Raw genomic sequence first — 21,593 nt, forward strand, 5'->3', positions numbered from 1 at the left:
AGGAGATCTCGATATATGCTCATCACTGAACCTGGTGATTAGTCACCAAACATTTACAATAGCATATATATTCTTGAGGGATGAGAGTGTGCTTCCAATGCATACTGTGCCTTGTTATTTGTTTTCTGGCTTTTACTTTATTCTACAATTATTTGAGATCTACTAGGCTTGCAAACCTCATATGTACTTCTCAAGTGTTATTCCAATATATAAATGACGTCTTTCTTTCAAAACACAAAAAATCTTCAATTTTGAGATACGACCTATCAAATCAAAGCTTAGAAAGTCAGGATCATTTCTCTAGTTAGTCATTTTTCCATATTTTGAAGTCTACCTGATCAATTCTATAAGTTTTTCCAACAATAGAGATTCCTCTCTACCGTCTGAGTAGCATCCTCCTACCGTTTGGGTAGGTCTCAAATCTGCAGCTTTGAAACCCTACCTCCCCTTAATCCTTCAATCATCTTCTCTTCCGTCCCAGTACCATCAATTCAGAATACATTGTTGGTGAAAATCCCTAACCCCATCCCTCTTCTTTCTCGAACACAATAGAACCCTAAAATCCATCATCTCACCATCACCCCCGTGGCGAGTTCACTATCCCAATCTTTAGCGAATACCATTTCCAATTCGCCTCACCCACTATCTTCATTCATCTGGCGCCGACACCCTTCTGTCTTCACTTGCAGAACTAGAGCTCCCTTCAACCACATTCAGCTTCTTTCCCCATCTTAGTTGGTTCCAAAAGAATTAGGCCAGCTCACTCTCACTGTTCCCGTTATTGCTTCTAAAGACAGGAAGATGGCAAATCAGCATGACGAAGAGTGGAGGTTGGCGGCTCTTTGCAAAAGTCTGGGCAATCTATGGTCCGAGGAAAATGTGTTGCATATTCCAGGTGAAATTTCTGAAGAAAATCTGCTAGCATGCCGGAAAACGTTGTATGGAAAGTTCTTTAATAAGCCTAATGTGAACTTTAATGCATTTATCAGTACGATGAAAAAAGTTTGGCGGAATGAAAATTTTACTTGTGCTGTGATAGAGCCTGGATATTTCTCCTTTTCTTTCCAATCGGAGGCTGAAAAACAGCGAATATTAGATTCTGGGCTGTGGTCATTTTCAAGTAATTTATTAGTTCTAAAGCAGTGCGACCCCGACACCCCTAATATTTGTTATGAATTTAACCACTATGATTTCCGGGTGAATCTCTTTGGCCTGCCTTTTGGGAGAGTTACATATGAAGTTGTTAAGGAAATTGCATCAAAAATTGGAGATGTAGTGGAGGTTAAATTAGAAGCAAAAGGGAACAGTAATTACAAGGTTGGCAGGGCTAGAGTTAAGTTGAATTTAGAAAACCCTCTCAAAATTGGAGTTCTTGTGAATCTTCATAACAAAAGTTTGTGGGTAGAGTTCAAGTACGAAAGGCTTTTGCACTATTGTTATTCATGTGGAAGAATTGGGCATTATGCTACTTTCTGCAAAGAAATACCATATGAGGAGTCAGGGCTAACAGAGAACTTACCAGGTCGATTTGGACATTGGCTAAGAGCATAAGCGCAGGAGCTTAGTCCTTATGGGAAAATATTTTATGGAAAACAAAAGTTACAACCAGAAGGAGAGGAGAGTGTGCCCGAAACCCCCATTTCATCGATCCCTGAAACAGAACAACAGCAACATGATCAACCTATGCGAAAAACCCAACAACTTGGCGAGCTGGATAATGCAGAAAATTCACGCTCTAAGGAATGCAACCATACCTATCCTTCTCAAGCACTAGTAATCTTGGAAGAGAAGGGCCCTAAAAAACGAAGAAGCAGCTGCCTTGATGAGGAATCTATCATGGTGCTATATGGGGAACAGCTGAAAGAGTTTGAAGCAGAAATGGTCGACAATTTTGCAAGGAAAGGACTAAACAGAGATAAATCTAAAAGTGCCAAACTTTCATCCTAAAAAAAAAAAAAAAGGAAAACGATTCTGCCCTTATGGTGCTCAAACATCTAAGACAGCAGTGGTTGATACCACTCAGCTAGTGGAAACCCCCATTCGTGTGGCAAACAAATCTGATCAATGGGCTTTGGTGGCTAGCCCTAATAAGCCACCGACTCATCCATGAAGATTTTAAGCTGGAATTGTCAAGGGTTGGGCACTCCCATGACAATTCAAGCTTTGAGAGTCCTAGTGACTCAGGAAATGCTCAATATTATCTTTCTTATGGAAACTAAAAATCAGGAGCAAAAGGTGTTAAGATTATGGTGGAGACTTAATTTTTAGCACAGTTTCTTAGTGAATCCAGAAGGTACAGCAGGGGGTTTAACAATTTTTTGGGATGACTAGGTACTCCTTTCCATTGATTCTTGTACGGAAAATGTTATATTCACTCAATGCCAACTACAAGCAAACAACCAGCGAATGCACATCACATTTATACATGCTCCGAATGAATTTTAGGAGAGAATTATGTTATGGGAGAATATTCATAGAGAAAGTCTACGCTATCATTTACCTTGGTTGTGTATGGGCGATTTTAACGAAATCCTATATCACTAGGAAAAAGTGGGAAAGAAAAGAGCAGAAACTTACCGGTTTACGGTATTCAGAGACTTCCTGCATCAATGCTCTCTGCTGGATTTGGAATGTAAGGGGTGTGCTTTTACCTGGACAAATAATAGAGAATGAGAAAATCTGGTCAAGAATTGTCTAGACAGAGTGTTATGCAGTTCAGAATGGCATATTACCTATCCCACTGTAGAATGCATAGCCTTATTAGCCGTTGGTTCTAATCACACCCCAATCATTCTTTCGATAAGCCCACCGAAAAAAAAAGGAAGGGGAAGAGCTTTAAATACAAAGCCTTCTAGTCGGAGGAGGAGGAATGTGTGAATCTTGTTAGGGGCACCTGGGCATAATCTGCCTTCCAACATCTTAATGTGGTGGAGAAATTGCAGATTGTGTCAAAAAAGTTGTTAAAATGGAGTCATAACAGATTTACCAATGCTAAAAAGAGGATTATTTGGCTGAATAGTGAACTGCAACATTTAAGGAACAGCACAAGAGTACCTCAAGAATGCAAGGCAGCAAAGGAGTTAATAAAAGAGATTGACCAGTTGTGGAGACAAGAAGAAATGTACTGGGGAATGCGGTCAAGAATTAATTGGTTAAAATGAGGGGATAAAAACACCAAATTCTTCCATGCCACAACCATTCAAAGGAGAATCAGAAACCAGATTTCATTGCTGAAAAATACATAAGATGTTTGGGTGCATGAGGAACAACAGTTAAAAGAGATGACGGGTACATATTTTAAAAAGCTATATGAGTCGTCGGGCCTCGAGATTTTCAGCCCCTTCTACAACAAATTCTAGCTTCGGTGGATGCGAGAATGAATCAACGCCTGGTAGAATCTGTTAGTATGGAGGAGATCATGACAGCTATGCAACAATTAGAAGCCAATAAAGAACCTGGACCAGATGGCATGCATGGACTTTTTTTCATAAAGCATTGGCCAGATATTTGTCGGGACATATTTACAGAAATACAAAATTTCTTCACTACTAGTTACCTTAATCCTGACATGAACAGAACACTTATAACCCTTATTCCCAAAATCCCAAATCCAAAAAAGTTAGAACAGTTCCGCCCCATCAGCCTTTGTAATTTTATTTATAAAATCATCTCAAAAGTGCTGACTAACACATTAAAACCTTTGCTACCACACCTCATTGCAGAATAACAGAGTGTTTTTGTGGGGGGAAAGCAAATACAAGACAATATATTGATTGTACGGGAGGTTCTCCACAGATTACGAACTTGGGAGAGGAAAAAGAAGTTTCAAGCAATCTTAAAGTTAGATATGTATAAGGTGTATGATTGGATTAAATTGGATTTCCTTAGAGCGTGCTTAACTAAAATGGGATTCTACGAACAATGGGCACAATGGGTGATGCTGTGTGTTTCAATAGTTACATTCAGTGTAAATTTTAATGGGGAGTTCCTACCTTCTTTCAAGCCAACAAGAGGGATTCAACAAGGTGACCCATTATCCCCATATCTTTTTATATTAGTGGCCAATGTTCTATCTTCCATGATGAAAAAAGCAATAGATGATGGCACACTTAGAGGAATTAAGATGAACAACAGCTGCCCTACTCTCTCACATTTGTTATTTGCGGATGACTCTATTTTCTTCGTCAATGGCACAACCTTAGAATGTCAAAATCTGGCGGCTATCCTACATTAATATTGCTTCACTTCTGGTCAAGCCATTAATCTCAATAAATCTGGCATATATTTCAGCAAATTCTGCCCTACTACTTTGAGGAGGAACATGGCCACTGAATTGAGAGTCCTAGAGATTGAGAAAATGGGGAAATACTTAGGAATTCCCTCGGATTGGGGCACCTCGAAGAAAGAAATGTTCGCTTGGATCCTAGTGAGAGTTAACAAGAAGCTAGAAAGCTGGAAGGAAAGTTTGTTATCAAAAGCAGGGAAGGAGATTTTAATAAAATCAGTGGTATAGGCTATCCCTCAATATGCCATGTCCATCTTCAAGATCCCAATTTCTATTAGCAAAGCTATTGAGATGAGGATCGCTAATTTCAGGTGGAAAACGAATAGTAGACATGCTGGAATACATTGGAATAAATGGGAATCCTTGAAACTCATAAAGGAATAGGGGGGCCTAGGCTTTAAAGATCTAATAGCTTTCAATACAGCTGTACTGGGAAAACAAGCGTGGCGCATCTCACAAAATCCTCAGTCCCTACTGAGTAAAGTAATGAAGGGTTTGTATTATCCACAAGGTGAATTCTGGAAAGCTGAAAAAGGCTCTCGTCCTTCATGGGGTTGGCAAAGTATAACTCGGGGAAGAGATTCTATCATTCCACGTATTATGTACTTAGATGGGAATGGAAAAGAACTCTCAATAAGAGAGGATACATGGTTAAAGAATGGCCCTATGGGTGGCCCAACAACTAGAAATGAACCAATTCAAGTGGTAGATCTAATAGAACAAGGGACTGGAAAGTGGAATGAAGAGAAGGTGGAGTCGATGTTTGATGAAAGAACCGTGAGGGAAATACTCGCTACCCCTATTGGTTTGACTAATTCAAAAGACAAGCTGGTCTGGATGAACACTAAATTTGGTACTTATTCAGTGAAAAGTGGCTATTTTACAACAAGAGAGAACCCATCTAGTACATGCACTACAGCAGCAACCTCATCGCATCAAACAAATCCAGCTCTCTAGAAATACATTTGGCATTCTCAAATCCTACCCAAAATCAAACTATTTCTCTGGCAAGCATGTCACAATGCGCTACCTACAAGGGAGAATTTATATAGGAGGAAGATAGTACGTGATCCCTTATGCTCCATTTGCAATAAGGAAGCTGAAACCACTGAACATATCCTACTACTTTGCCCATGGACAGCTCAAATATGGAGAGCCGCACCCCTGAAATTACAATATCTAGATTTGGGTTAACACGGTTTGATGACTAGCTATATAAGCTTAAAACCAATCCCACACATACCAAGTTTGACCAAGTTGCTGCTATTCTCTGGAGTATCTGGAAGGACCAGAACCAGCACATCTTCAGCCACCGTCCCCTGTACCTGCAGCACACATTATTCCAAGCGTATGCTTTGTTTGACAACCTCATATTTTCAAGCCATCTACAAGCAATTGAATAGAAGAATGAAACTACACATGCTAGATGGCAACCTCCTCCTTCTAACACGCTAAAAATCAACATAGATGCATCTTTCACCCAACACAGCGAAGTGGAAGCGGCGATCAAAGAAGAACTGCGACTGGGCAAAAGCAGAGCAGTAATCGCGTGTATTCGTAGGGATTCTAGAGGCTATCTTGTTGATGGCTTCGCGAAAATCGTGGACGCTTCTTCGGCTACACAGGCGGAAGCTCTTGCTCTCCTCGAAACCCTAGATCTTCTTTCCAACCAAGCGAAACTCCCTCTGTAAGTACATTCTAACTGCCTCCCACTCGTGCAAGCCATAAGGTCTTCAACAGAACTGAACTGGCAAGTGAAGCCTCTTCTGGACCAGGCCCAAGACAAGCTGAAGAAGTTCTAGAATATTTCCTTGGCCCATTGCAACAGAAACGCAAACCGGTCAGCAGATTGGCTTGTAAAAGCATGTCGTTTAAATTATCTTCCCTATAATTGGTTGTCTAATCCCCCGCCCGGTCTACTAGACTTATTATGGACCGATGCTTTTGATGTATTTCCTCAAAAATTGGCTAAGTAAATCTATAGTAATCACATTTCAGATTAAAAAAAAAAAAAAAAAGTCTACCTGATCAATTTAGTCAATTAAGCCCATTGACTCACTAAACTTTGAATTTCTAGAACACAATATCATGTAACAACCTATCATCAAACAATCACTTACCAATTTCTACACATGATTCTCAGAACATGCATCATTCTAAGTCTATATTCAACATGTCAGCAACATTATTAGCCATTATTAACTCAACATATGCAATTGGCCATAAACATCCATCCTCCATCATCATAAAACTAAGTTCAATAGAGACTAACCTTGTTATTGGACTTTGCAATGCTCGATCGAGCTGATTGGTCGTTGTATCCCCTCAATAAATTTCACGAATCAGCCAATAATAGTCCGGCCACTCTATGAATCAATGAAGTAAAGGATAGTAGGAGAAATAAACTCAATGAAATTAACTAAGCAATTAAATGAAATCAATTGATTAAAGAGAATCCGTTGGACGAATCGATGAACTTCGGCTACCGAGACTTCAAGGAAAATATGAAGATGAGTGTCGCAAGTTGAGGGAGGCCAATGCACGCTAGTGCAAATTAGCCAAAACCGGATACAGTTGATTTAACACTATCCAACTCCAATATAAATTTTGACAAAACCACAATCATTTAGTTTAATTTGACCAAATTAGTGAGCATACGGTATCAAATTCAAAGACGAAATTCCCTAATTGACCCAATTACGCTTGACCTATTCTAGACTAGCATTCAATTTGATCAATGGAGGTTCAATTTGCAATCTTCTACATTATTCAAACTAGTAAGTACTCCACTTGCTCCTCATTTTAGATTATTGGCTAATTTATGTCCACAAATAAATGAGGATATAAAATATGTCACATATTCCATACTCTAACGTAGTTGGTAGTTTTATATATGATATGGTTTGTACTTGACTTGACATTTCACATGTTATCAGTGTGGTAATTAGATATTAAACATGCATAGGAAAAATTTATGGGGAAGCTATGAAGTGGATTTTGACGTAGTTGAAGGGTAATTTTGATTTTAGTTTAGAGTTTGAGAAAACTAATGACACTCTTACAAGATATGTTGATTTCGATTATACTAGTGGCATTGACAAGAGATCTTTGATTGGGTACATCTTTACTATTGGAGATTGTGTAGTATGTTGGAAATTTACTTTATAACATATGATTGCTCTGTCTACTATAGAGGCGAAGTATATGGCTATTATAGAGGCCGTTAAAGATGAGACATGGTTAAGAGACTTATTTGGAGAGCACAATGTGGATCTTGGCATGACTATTTCCATAGTGATGGTCAAACATCTTGCTAAAGATCAATGGTATCATGAGAGGACATAGCACATTAATGTGTGGTATCACTTTATTCAAGACATTCTTATTGATGGCTATATCAAGGTATTGAAGATTGGTACAAAAAACAATCCAGTTGATATGTTGACGAAGCCCTTGCCTATTGCCTAATTCAATTATTACTTGGAATTTTTTAAAGTTTGTTGTACCTGAATTTTACTCTAGAGAAAGGAGAAGATTGTTCATTGCTTATGTAGAATTTAAGCCAAGGTGGAAATTTATTGAATATGTCTTGAATTATGTGTAGGCTTGAGCTAATGTTAGGGCTTGAGAGCAATGTAAATATTTTTTTCCTCGAATGATTAGATTAAGATATTGAGATAGAAAAAGTCTTAGGTTTTTGAGCCATTTTTTGTAATTCTTGAAATTTTATAATGGATTTTGCTTTTCCACTTTCCCTAGTTTTTGCCGCAAGGATTTCCATGTAAATTTGCTTGTTCTTTTTCTTCTTCTCAGCTTTAATTTCGTTGTAATTTTCGTATCAGTCGTTACAAATTCTAAATGAGATACAAAAAAACTATTAAGAAAACTAAACCAACCATATCAAGAAGTGCGAGAGGCACCTTAATGCGTCATGAATTAGTAAACTCTACACGAGGAAGCAATGTCATAGAAAATTGACATTTATTTATTCTTTGTTTTTCTAAATTTAGGTAAAAATAAAGTCTTAACCTTATGGAAAAAATGCCTAATTGAGTATAAATCTCGCACGTGAAAAATCACAAGACTTTCTTAATTATACGTCTATTGACAAAAGATTAAGGAAAAATTTAAATAAGAGCTTGAAGTGGACCTTATTTCAAATAATAGTTCAAAGTGCACTTATTTTTTCAAATAAAGATATGAAGTGAATCATGTTTCAAATAAAAGCTTGAAGTAGCTATGTTAATTTCAAAGAAGAGCCTTCTTTTCGTTCTTTACCTTTTTTTTAAAAAAAAAATTTCCTTTTCTTCTTTTTCCCTTTTTATTATTGTTTTCTTTCTTCTTCATTGGTGATCGATCTCAAGTGGTGGCTAAAGCTTGGAGAGGGCTAGGCAAGGGATAGCCTCGCTAGATCTAAGCGAGGCAACCCTCGCTCGCAACAGGTGAGGGTTGTAGCCCTTGCTTAGTGGCTGGTGAGAGTCATCAGGCCCTCGTCGGAAAGTAAAGAAAAAAAGAAAAAAATTAAAATTAACATTGTCTTTAGAGGAAAAATGCCCTTGATCGGCAGAAACATTTAGCTATAGCCAAGTCTTTATTTGAAACAATCATGACCACTTTAGGCTCTCATTTGACATAAGAATAAAAATATACGTTGTTGATTTATTTTTGTAATCAGTACAAGCAATCAGTTTTAGGAAAAATATTTTTAAATTATTCATCTTCCACGAAAGATCTGGAACAAGTGACATCAAGTCGGTTCACAAAATAATAATAATAATAATAAATGATGTTATTTATATTAAATGCGGAAAAATGCAGCCTAGCATAAGAATGCAAGACCGTGCAATAAAAATATTCATGATTAGGTGTCAAATTATGTCATTGTCAATAGATTTGATCTTTAATTTTCATGAAACGCACGAGAGTTTTTTGGGCAAAAATTTAGGTGTAAACACAAACCGGTCGCCTTGGTGATCGTATGTCTAATCATAGGGCTACTGAAGGATCATCCCTTCATATTCCTACACCCCCAACTTGAGATAAAAACGCCACTAGTAGCGTGAGTAATCGCATTTTTCATCAAATTATTGTGATGGAATGAATCAGGTTACGTAAATTTCATATAGGACTCATCATGTAAATCTTAAGACAAAAGTGCATTAAGCTTCCACATGATTTCTCCTCAAGTCATTCTTTAACTAAATCTTGATTGAAAAAAGTACAATTACTTTGTACTTTTAGCGAAGATTTTCCTATAATCAAGATCACAAGAAGTTTTATAATTTATAATCCATCATGTATAATCATGCATGCATCATATTTGACATTATGAAACTTGAAATATCAAGAGGTGAATTGTGACTGCTCAAATGAGGAAAGAAGAAAACATTGAAAAGAAAACTAAAACTCTGTAAATCTTTTTTTTTTTTTTGCTTCTTTTTTGGTATCCAGGATCCGGTCTAGCACAACCTTGCGGGTGCTCACAGCCTTCGAGGGCCCGACAGGCCCAATGGCGACCACCGACTATACCTAAAGGGGAGCTGGCCCAGAAATCCACCATCAAGGCTCCCCACTTAAGACGTTAGCGACTGAAGATTCGAACTCGTTCCCTCGGCGATGAAGTAGTAAAGTGCAAATCATCACGGCCACCCACCGGTGGGTAAAAAGCGACATTTCCGTCGGTTTTGCTCGTCGATCACACTCATGCCTCTCCCGACCCCACGCGATATACGGATGAGGGACGGCCCGGGCCGCGCGCACATCGTGATTCTTGCTCGACCGGTACACGAGTGCGGGCAAGAGTTTCCCTCCGATGAGCACGTGAGAAGAGCGTGAGCCGGCCCCGACAAATTGGAATTTCCCCAATCTCGCGGGCCCCGTAATCCACCCCCGTAAAGAGAGTTACCTTATCGTTATCTCCTTTATCCCCGTAAAGAAAATCACCCTGATGAGGGACGGGAATGGCAGACACATCGTGGGAAGTCCACCGCGGGCGGCGGATGGTAATCGAAGCTCCTCTCTCTCTCTCTCTCTCTCTCTCTCTCTCTCTAGCCGAAAACATGAGGAGTAGCGAGACCATCATCGCTGTCTTCCGCCTCTCTTTGCGTTGTTGGTCTTCTTGTACTTGCTGTCGTCTCCGTCCTTGTACTTGTTGTCGTCTCCGTCAGACGTCCGCGCGTCGGTCGGAGAAGGAGAGAGGATGCCCGACGTCGTCGGGTACGGATACACAGTCGGGTCCATGGCCGCCGATGCGTCGGGAACAGCGTTGACCGCCGAGCTCAGCCTCATCAACGCGACCACCGTCTACGGGCCTGACGCCGAGAGCCTCCACCTTGTTGCCAGGTCTTATTTTAGCAATGTTTTAAGTATATTTGCTAGATTCATTTATACAATCGACATATATGCGCAAAAAATAAAAATTGTTAGTTATATGTATATGAATTTGAAATCATTCTATTGTAAAAATTTTTAATTAAACAATGAAAGCAAATATTAGTAATAATACACAATAAGAATTCATAGTATGAATATACGTAAAACAAGGAGAAAAATATTTCGATTTTTCAAATTATCCTAAGAAGGTTGTTGCTGGAAAGAAAATAATCAAATTTCGATATTGAAAAATCTGCAAGGTTAAATGAAAATGTTAATTTATATATATATATTATTTGCAAGATATATAGTTAAGTATATTTTAATGGGTAATTTTTGTTGATGTCATCATGGTTCTCCTTCCAGCTTCGAGCGAGCGGTCGTCTTCGGGTCCGGATCACAGACGCTGACCGCCGTCAATGGGAAGTCCCCGACGACCTCATCCCTCGCCGACCTCCCTCCCATCCATACCAAACCCCGACTCCGCCGCCGTCCCCCTCCGGCTCTCACCACTACTTCTCCGGCGCCTCCTCCGACCTAGTCTTCAACCTCCGCAACACCACCCCCTTCTCCTTCCCCGTCTCCCGCTGCTCCTCCGGCGACGTCCTCTTCGACACCTCCGCCTCCGACCCCTCCGCCTTCCTCGTCTTCAAGGACCAGTACCTCCAGCTCTCCTCCTCCCTCCCTCCCGGCTGCTCCTCCCTTGTTGGGAATATCGGATTCCCAAAAATCGGATTCAACACTAAATCGAACCCCTAAAACGAATGCGGAAGACGAGCCCATGAATAACATGTATCACCGATCAAAAGTTACACTACATAATCGAGCGTACCTTATTATCCACAGATTAAACACCAACGTTGAAGTTCGAGGAAGGATCTGATCCCGGTCTACCAAGGAGCCTACTATTGGTTCAAAGGGGGGGACGAGTTACGTTGGTTTTTGGGAGAGGGAGAAAAGAAAAGCGTACGTTTTTTCCAAAAGGTACATTCTCTTTTTCTTTTCTCCCCTTAAATACGTCTTCTCCAAAAGACGTGTCCCTTCAGCAAAAGACGTCCCTCCAAAAGTTACAACTATTCAACGTATCCCTCCATCCATGAGCCCTATTTTTGTGGGCCAGGCTTTTAAGCCCAACATGGGCAGGCGGGCCAACTTTGGCCCATAACATTAATAATTAAAATCATCATCTCCCACTCGCACATGGTGGGCCGAACAGGATCCTTTTTACCTCTCTTCAACATTCATACCGGTGAATAATTCGTGCGACCCGCATACTTTGAGAGCTCGTTACCATACATCTGTTAGAAATATATAGTAGCTCATAATGGGCATTACACTCTGAGTAGATTTAGTATGCAGTACCCTAGATCGATCGATCACATTTATATCTCTATTGATCTCTTTTAAACAATGATATATATATTGTATTCACAACTATGATTATCCCAAAGACAGTCATAATTGGTTGACCAGTGAATACAAAACTACAATGTGATTCTCCAAATTCGATATTTTCCTTCAAACTCTTAATTTTCAGTTCAGCTTGCTTTTCTAGAAATGTCCCATTAGATTGAATCAACTCATGACCATTGGCAACATCCTAAAATAGCAACACTAAGAATAAGTAAAAGTCATGAGGGCACTAAAATTGAGGAACTCTTTTCCTCAAGAGTCTCACACGGCATAAAAGTTAAGATCAAACTTTTGACACTCTTATTGGTCGTCTCATGCATACGTAGTATGAAATACGTATTACGGTATTAACTCATTTCCCATGGAGCGTATGTCTACACCTTTAATACCATACAAATGATAGTTCAGACATACCCAATGTCTAACTTGAGTTCACATATCTACTCATTCACAAAATTCATCAGAACTCACATCTGGCATCATAGACAGATAAAGTAAAATATGTGGGTTATTTTACTTTCGGACATAGTAAATATTATGTCCTCATCTTAACACCCAGTTAAGGCGACAAATATATTTTAAGCTTGAGCTCTCGATTATCACCTAGATAATAAGCTTAAAAACAGTCTCATCTATATTTATCACACAGTAAATAGAGGCGATTACTCGTGTGAGTGAGCTAATCTTTTATCTGTCCGACATACGTTCTCAACTTAATGTAATGCACTGAATATTAAGATGCATAAAGATCAAACAAAGATTCATAGGCATTAATAATGAAAAACACAAGTTCATTAATATGAACAACTCAGGGAAATTACAATATCCAATACATCAGACTCTACGCAATCCTAGAGATTTTACATGACCACAAAACATATCTCTAGGTATTGGCTTTGTTATAGGATCTGCTACCATTCTGTGCGTAGATATGTACTGTAAGTTCACATCCTTTCGTGCAACTATATATTTGAAAAAGTTATACTTGCTATCTATATGTTTGGTCTTGCCATGATATTTTGAATCTTTGGTGTATGCTATAACTGCTCGGCTATCACAGTTAACCAATAATGGATTCACGGCATACCCAATAACACCTAAATGATCCAAAAATCTCTTAAGCCAAACACCTTCTTGTACTATTGCTAATAATGCCACGAACTCAGCTTCCATTGTGGACAAGGCTATACACGTTTGTTTCTTACTGCTCCAACATATGGCGCCATTATTTAGTAAGAAAACAAATTCAAAGGTAGATTTCATTTCATCTAAATCTCCTCCCCAATCAGCATCTAAATAGCCTTCAAGTCGCAGATCCTTTCCTTGATAACTCAGCGTATAATCAGCAGTTCCCTTTAGATACATTAGTATTCTTTTAATGGTTTTCCAATGTACTTGACCTGGATTAGATTGGTATCTACTTACCATTCCAACTGCAAAACATATGTCAGGTCTTGTACACATCATAGCGTACATCAAGCTCTCAATAGCACTAGCATAAGGAACATGTTTCATTTGTTCCTTCTCTTGTGGAGTCCTTGGACACAGTCTATAGCTCAATCCTTCACCTTTTGCAATAGGAGTGTCTATGGGTTTACAATCTTGCATACGAAATCGCTCGAAAACCTTATTTATATATGTTTCTTGCGAAAGAGATAACAATCTCTTCGAACGATCTCTTGAAATCTTAACTTCAAGAATGTATGCAGCATCATCCATATCTTTCATCTCAAAGTTGGAAGATAACCAACTCTTCACAGTATTTACAAACTCCATATTGCTTCCGGTAATTAGTATATCATCAACATATAATGATATGATCACAAATTGATCTTTGGATCTTTTGATGTATACACAATGATCCTCATCTATCATTGTAAAATCATATGCCATTATGGCATTATGAAAACATATATACAATTGTCTTGACGACTGCTTAAGGCCATATATCGACCTCAAAAGTCGACATACATTTTCTTCTTGGCCCTTCATTATGAAACCAGCAGGTTGTTCCATATATATTTCTTCCTCTAATTCTCCATTGAGGAAAGCAGTCTTTACATGCATTTGATGTAACTCAAGATCCATACTAGCCACTATTGCCAGAATAATGCAAATCGAGGTAAATCTCACTACAGGAGAAAATGTTTCTTCATAATCAATTCCTTCCTGTTGATTATACATCTTCGCCACAAGGCGAGCCTTATGCCTTTCTATCAAGCCATCAACTTTTCGCTTTTTTTTTAGAACCCACTTGTTCCCAATAACTTTGCGTCCTTTTGGAAGATCAACCAGTTCCCAAACTTGGTTTGACTTCATTAACTCAATCTCCTCTTCCATTGCATGAATCCATTTTTCCTTACTATGGCAATTTAGAGCCTCATTAATATTTCTTGACTCATCCTCATCCTGCGGAGCAATCATAAAAGTTTCCCCTTAATGTCAAAACGTCGACGAGGAATACTTTTGCGACTTGTTCGCTGTATGGGAGATTGTACACTTTACACATCATTCCTCATTATGCTCCCACTAGGATTAGATAATAATGATGTTGTCTCATCATGTGGTTGTAATTGAGAATGAGTTGAGTTCAATTCATCACTTCTCATATTACTCCCACTTGGACGAACTCCATTAATATCATTATCTTGATCCAAGGTTTCAAATAGGGAGTAATATTCACCTATTTCGCTCTTCTTAGGAAATTCATTCTCTAAGAATGTGACATCCCGTGATTCAAATTTAGTTATACTCCCATTTTCTTGCTCACCTATGAACACATACCATTTCGAGTGTTCGGAGTATCTTATGAAAATACTCTTCTTTCCTCTGGGACCCAATTTCCCAAACTTGTGAGAGGGCTCATGAGTATAGGCAGCACAACCCCATGGCTTAAGAAAACTTAAGTCCGGTTTTCTACCTGTTCATAACTCATATGGAGTGGAAATAACTGATTTGGAAGGCACTCGGTTAAGTATATAGGCAGCAGTTAACAACGCATCACTCCAAAAAGTAATAAATAAGTTAGCATGCGCCATCATGAACCTAACCATTTCCAATAGAGTTCTGTTTCTTCTTTCCGCAACACCATTCTGTTGATGAGTATATGGAATAGACAACTGTCTTTCTATTCCTTTTTTATCACATAATTTTCTGAACTCATCAGATAAATATTCTCGACCTCGATCGGATCTTAATACTTTTATTTTCTTGTCTAATTGATTTTCTACCAAGTTCATAAACTTTTTGAAACAACTTAATACTTCAGATTTATGAGAAATCAAATAGACATGTCTGAATCGAGTATAATCATCTATAAAAGTGATGAAATAAACAGCCCCATGCCTTCCTCTCACATTCATTAGACCACAGACGTCAGAATGGATTAAATGCAGAGGAAATTCAGCTCTTTTACCTTTTCCAAATGGTTTCCTTGTCGTTTTCCCTACTAGGCAATAACTCACATATGGGCAAATCGACCTTTTCAATGTTGCCCAACTAGCCCTCTTTGGCTAGTCTATTCATACGTTGTTGGCCAATATGACCAAGTCTAGCATGCCACACATTCACATCATTATCATATGAAGTGGAAGACGTGAAAAGGGAATAACAAACATTGACATCACCACAGTCAATATTCAGTACAATAAAACCATCCGGAAAATGACCACTACCATAGTAGTTTGTATCCAAATATAAATCTATACCGCTATTATGGAAGTTCACACTAAAACCAAGCTTAACCAATACCAAAACAGACACTAAATTCCGACGAATCTCTGAAGCATACAATACATCATGTAGGAATAAAGTGCGTCCACCACGCATATTTAGTTGGTAGGTGCCAATTCCTTTTACTTCAGCTCTGGAGTTGTTTCTCACATAGATTCACTTAGTTCTAGTTGGTACTCGTCGGAATTCCATGAATGATTCTCTATCCTTTGCTACATGGTCTGTCGCTCCTGAATCTACAGTCCACAAAGGATTAGATTCAGTTAAGAACACATAACTTGACACATTAGCAAAGCTCTTAAGAGTACAAGGGGTGAGTACCTTCTTTGACTCGCGATAGTCGCGAGCGTAGTGACCCTTCTGGTCATAGTTGTAACACTTCACCCTTGAAATACTCTTCACTTGAGGACGTTTTTCTCTCTTATGTTGGTCAACTCTTGGTTTCTTGCAAGGACTTGATCCCCTGCATTTCCACATATTGAACGAATCAATGCGCTTGCGCTTAGAGCTTGAAGCTCCTTCTGAGCTGGAAGCAATATAGCAAATATGTGTTTCCTTCTCAAATGCCTTGAGGCAGTCCTCTGCTAGCTCAAGGTGGCGCACAACATTCTCAATTTCTTCCATAACATGGTCAAGAGCTTCTAGTGCTTCTTGCTATTCAAGCACATATTGAATTTTCATATTTAATATTTCATAGTTATTGCCATTGAGTTTTTCACCTTTGTTCAGCTCGGCAACTATGCTCTTTGTGGCTGAAGCCATTGATCTGAACACATCAGACATATATGCACGAATTATTAATGCCTATCATTTATGCATCCATTTTGCACAGACCCATCATATTAATGAACAATTTCAAGTAAGGTTTCAGAATCTAAGGGTTACTATGTTTCCAATCATCCTCCAAAAATCCTAACTTAAAACTATCATTAATATAATTGTCTTATGCAAAATAAATTCTATGAAGTTACAAAAACTTCTATGAACTACCCACATCAGTCAATAATAACATAAAGCAAATAATATTTGACATCCAATAGAATAATAATGCTTTCACATAATACAACTATCAACTACACTAAGTAATATATACAGAGGAAAATATCAACATAGAAAGAGATATTTACACCAAAAACATCTCAAACTAATCTAGAAAATAAATAGGGAAAATCATTGCTAATTTATTAGTCAAAACATCTAAGAAATCTGAAGGCACATTTGCCAACCATGGAAAAACTTTTGGAGAGCTTTCATGTTGCCTCCAAGGCGCATTTACTCTGCGCCATGTGGCACTCAATCTAAGGGTTGAAGTTTTGGTTAACTCAATCTTATAGTACTCTCTTACAAAAGCTACTACTAGCCTCCTATAACTCGGGACTACGTTGACCTCCCATAGGCGATCTAACACTGCTTGCCATTCCAGATGATTTCCTGTATCATCTGATTGAGCCTGACCACATGTGATACTAAATCACCGGCATGCCACCGATAATTAGCTAACTCTGTCATCAGTCTTTTAAGTCTTGCACTTCCTTCGTCCGTTCTCGAGAATGCAAGTATCCGTGCATAACGCATCATAGTTCCTGCAATAAATGCAGAACTAAAAATGGATCACTTATAATCAATAATGAACATAAGGGAAAATATATAATTTTCCATGATTCATGCAACAAATGCATAATAAAAAATGGATTACTTATAACCCACATAGACATAATTGAAAAAGAAACATACTTTTTTTCCTTTTTTTTTTGGGTCAACGGTCAACGGTTGGAGTCAACGGGCGGCGAGTCGGGCCGGATCGCCCGGTCAGGCCGGTCGGGCAAACCGACCAGCACGTGCCGCGCGCGTGCGTAGGCTGACGTCACGCAAACGTCAGCCGACGAGTGCGCGGCGCGCGCTAGCCTTCCACGCGTGTGTCACACGCGCCTTCGGCCGAAACGGCGCGTGCGTCGCACGTGCCTACGGGGGACTGAATCGGCGCGTGCCCGGCGGCGATTCACCACTCATTTTTCTAGTCTCGACGAGGGCTTCGATTCTACGCTTTTAGAAAAAAAAATTTGACTTACACAGAAAAAAAAAAAAAAAAAAAAAAAAAAACGGGGTGAACATAATCGGGTGTCGGGATTTTTCCACCCCTTATCGGTGTCGGTCGATTTTTCACGAAAATTCAATCAAAAATCATTCATAAACATGAAATGGGTCAGGAAAACATGAACTAGGGCTCTGATATCAATGTTGGGAATATCGGATTCCCGAAAACCGGATTCAACACTAAATCGAACCCCTAAAACGAATGCGGAAGACGAGCCCAGGAATAACATGTATCACCGATCGAAAGTTACACTACATAATCGAGCGTACCTTATTGTCCACAGTTAAACACCAACGTTGAAGTTCGAGGAAGGACTGATCCCGCTACCGTGGAGCCTACTATTGGTTCAAAAGGGGGACAAGTTACGTTGGTTTTGGGAGAGGGAGAAAAGAAAAGCATACTTTTTTTCCAAAAGGTACGTTCTCTTTTCCTTTTCTCCCCTTAAACACGTCTTCTCCAAAAGATGTGTCCCTTCAGCAAAAGACGTCCCCCCAAAAGTTACAACTCTTCAACGTATCCCTCCATCCATGGGCCCTAATTTTGTGGGCCAGGCTTTTAGGCCCAATATGGGCAGACGGGCCAACTTAGGCCCATTACATTAATAATTAAAACCATCATCCCTCTACGGGATGGGAGAGCACACGAAGCCATCGCTCCGACTCCTGCCCAACCAAACCCTTACTCTCTGGAACGCTGACATCCGTAGTTTGAACCTCGATGTCAACTTGTACAGGTCGCATCCGTTTTAGATGGACATCAAGTCGTCCGTTGGCGACGGGAGCAGAGGAGTTGGGGTGGGCATGAGCCATGGCGTTCTGTTGCTGAACAGCAATGGCATGGACGTGGTGTACACTGGCGATAGGATCACTTACAAGGTGATCGGTGGTGTGTTGGATTTGTATTTCTTCCCCGGGCCATCACCGGAGGCGATCATGGAGCAGTACACCAAGCTCATTGGCCGGCCGACCCCGATGCCATACTGGTCCTTCAGTATATGGTTTTGATGAGTTTCTTTCAAATGTTGCTGCTTACATTTTGATGAATTTGGTTCCACTATTGCTCATTGACTTCCGTAGCTTATTTTGCAATCACTGTGAGATTTCGAGCATGATTATGTAGTGGGGTAGTATCTAGCATAATGAAGATGGAATTGAAGATTTTATTGCCATTGACTTGCTTTATGAGCTTTTTTAATTTTCTCACGGAGATGACACTAGTCAGACTGTGCATGTTATGCTCAATAGGGAACAAATCTTAAAGGCGTGTTATTATCCTTTGAAAACCACTGTTTCCTGACCCCCGGCTGATCCTACCATAGTTTTCACGGATGTTCAAGAAATGTGGTCGCTTTCCTGGTATATATTGCTAGGCGTAGATCAGTTGTAATGTTTGATTCACGGTAGATGGCTTCTTCTGCATGTGTTACTTGACTAGTTTGAAATGTTAGTTCTACTGATAAAGTATCATTGATTTACTTTCAAGGATTTCATCAATGCCGGTGGGGTTACATGAATGTCTCAGACTTAGAGGGCGTGGTAGTTGGTTATGAAAAAGCTAATATTCCACTGGAAGTCATGTGGACCGACATTGATTATATGGATGCAAACAAGGACTTCACTCTTGACCCTATCAATTTTCCGATGGAAAAGATGAAAGAATTTGTCAGCAGCCTTCACAAGAACGATCAAAAGTATGTCCCAATACTTGATCCAGGTATGCTGGTGCCGAAATGCTTGTGTTTGAAACTTGGTCTTTTTATTTCTTGCAAATTGCCATCTTAATAATACTTTCCTTTTCTTTTGAATGGGTGATCTTTAACAGGCATTAGTGTGAACGAGACATATGGGACCTACATCAGGGGGATGCAAGCCAACATCTTCATCAAGCGTGAGGGAGTGCCATATTTAGGTGTTGTTTGGCCAGGGCCAGTGTACTTCCCTGACTTCCTTCACCCATCTAGTGAGAGTTATTAGGGTGGGGAGATAAAGAGGTTTCACGATGTTCTTCCATTTGATGGCCTATGGATCGACATGAACGAGTTGTCCAACTTCAATGATTCTCCGCCTCTTCCTTCCACTCTTGACAATCCTCCCTACAAAATGAACAATGCAGGAGTTCATCGGCCTATCAACAACAAAACTATTCCAGCAATATCACTTCATTTTGGCAATATTTCATATTACAATGCTCATAACCTCTATGGACTTTTGGAAGCCAGAGCAACAAACAAGGCCTTAGTCAATGTTACTGGTAAAAGGCCATTCATTCTCTCAAGATCGACTTTTCTAAGCTCTGGCAAGCACACTGCACACTGGACTGGAGACAATGCCGCCACATGGGATGACTTGGCTTACTCAGTTCCTGCAATTTTAAATTTTGGGCTCTTTGGAATTCCAATAGTAGGAGCTGATATATGCAGTTTCTTTGGTGACACAACCGAAGAGCTCTGCAACCGATGGATTCAGGTAAATATCTTTCATGCCTTTTCTTAATTTATATTAACTGAACTACTTGCAAGCCTTTCTTGATTTGTATTTAGACATAGGAGTTGATCAATTTTCTTCTCTTTTTTCTTAGGGGGGCGGGGAATTTTACTCCCTTTTAAAGGCATAAATAAACTACATAAATTTTCTTTAGGGTGAGGGGAAGTTAGGGTATCTTCTATGCTTGTAATTCATGTTATTTTGAATATGTCAAGTAGCGACTGAATAGAGGTGTAAATCATGTTTTTTTGTCGTACAACTTTAAGCACTTATTTTAGAGCTTTTACTGATGCAGCTAGGGGCCTTTTATTCCTTTGCAAGAGACCACTCTGAAAAGTATATTGTTCGTCAAGAGCTCTATGTCTGGGATTCTGTTGCTGCATCTACCAGCAAGGTGCTTGAGCTTCGTTATCGCTTGCTCCCGTACTTGTATACCTTGATGTATAAGGCATACAAAAAGGGGATACCCATTGCTCGGCCCCTATTTTTCTCATTCCCTGAGGATACAATGACTTACTATATCAATTTCCAGTTCTTAATTGGTAAGGGTATGATGGTGACTCCTGTGCTACAATCTGGTGTGCTACAATTTGGTGCCAATACAGTGGATGCTTATTTTCCAAGTGGAAACTGGTTCGATCTCTTCAATTACTCAAATTCAATGAGTACAGCTTCAGGAATGAATGTGATGCTTGATGCACCGCCCGATCATCCTCATGTGCATGTAAGGGAAGGTAATATATTAACCATGCAAGGAGAGGCCATGATTACAGAAGCAGCTCGGAGAACACCGTTTGAGCTGTTAGTTGTGGTTGATGGGAATGGGAATAGCTCAGGACAAGTGTTCTTGGATGACGGAGAGGATGTTAAAATGGGAGGGGAAGGAAATAAGTGGAGTCTAGCGTGGTTTTATTGTGAGAAAACTGGGAATGATCTTGTTGACAGATCAGAAGTTGATAATGGGGAATTCGCTCTCATTAAGAAGTGGGCAATTAATAAGATGACAATTTTAGGATTGAGAAAAGGAACTAGGATGTTGAGACTAAGGGGGCATGAGTCATACAATGATGTAGAAGCAAAATCTGGACAGAGAACAGTGAAAACAGTGGGAAAATGGAGTGATGGTGGAGAGTTTGCGATTGTTGAAGTCTCAGGATTGTCACTTTTGTTGGGAAAGGATTTCAAGTTGGACGTCATATTGAGCCAATCTTAA

General features: G+C 39.5%; 1 protein-coding gene and 1 pseudogene across 1 annotated transcript; both read left to right on the forward strand.

Annotated features, from left to right (window-relative positions):
* The first annotated feature begins 801 nt into the window (after nucleotides 1-801).
* On the forward strand, nucleotides 802-1,551 carry LOC120293816. The gene has a single exon (XM_039313573.1). It carries the CDS (start codon nucleotides 802-804, stop codon nucleotides 1,549-1,551), a length of 750 nt encoding a protein of 249 aa, XP_039169507.1.
* An 8,933-nt stretch (nucleotides 1,552-10,484) lies between these two features.
* LOC104428963 lies at nucleotides 10,485-21,593 on the forward strand (annotated as a pseudogene).

Source organism: Eucalyptus grandis, chromosome 5, assembly GCF_016545825.1.
Source record: "Eucalyptus grandis isolate ANBG69807.140 chromosome 5, ASM1654582v1, whole genome shotgun sequence".
Classification (NCBI taxonomy): domain Eukaryota; kingdom Viridiplantae; phylum Streptophyta; class Magnoliopsida; order Myrtales; family Myrtaceae; genus Eucalyptus; species Eucalyptus grandis.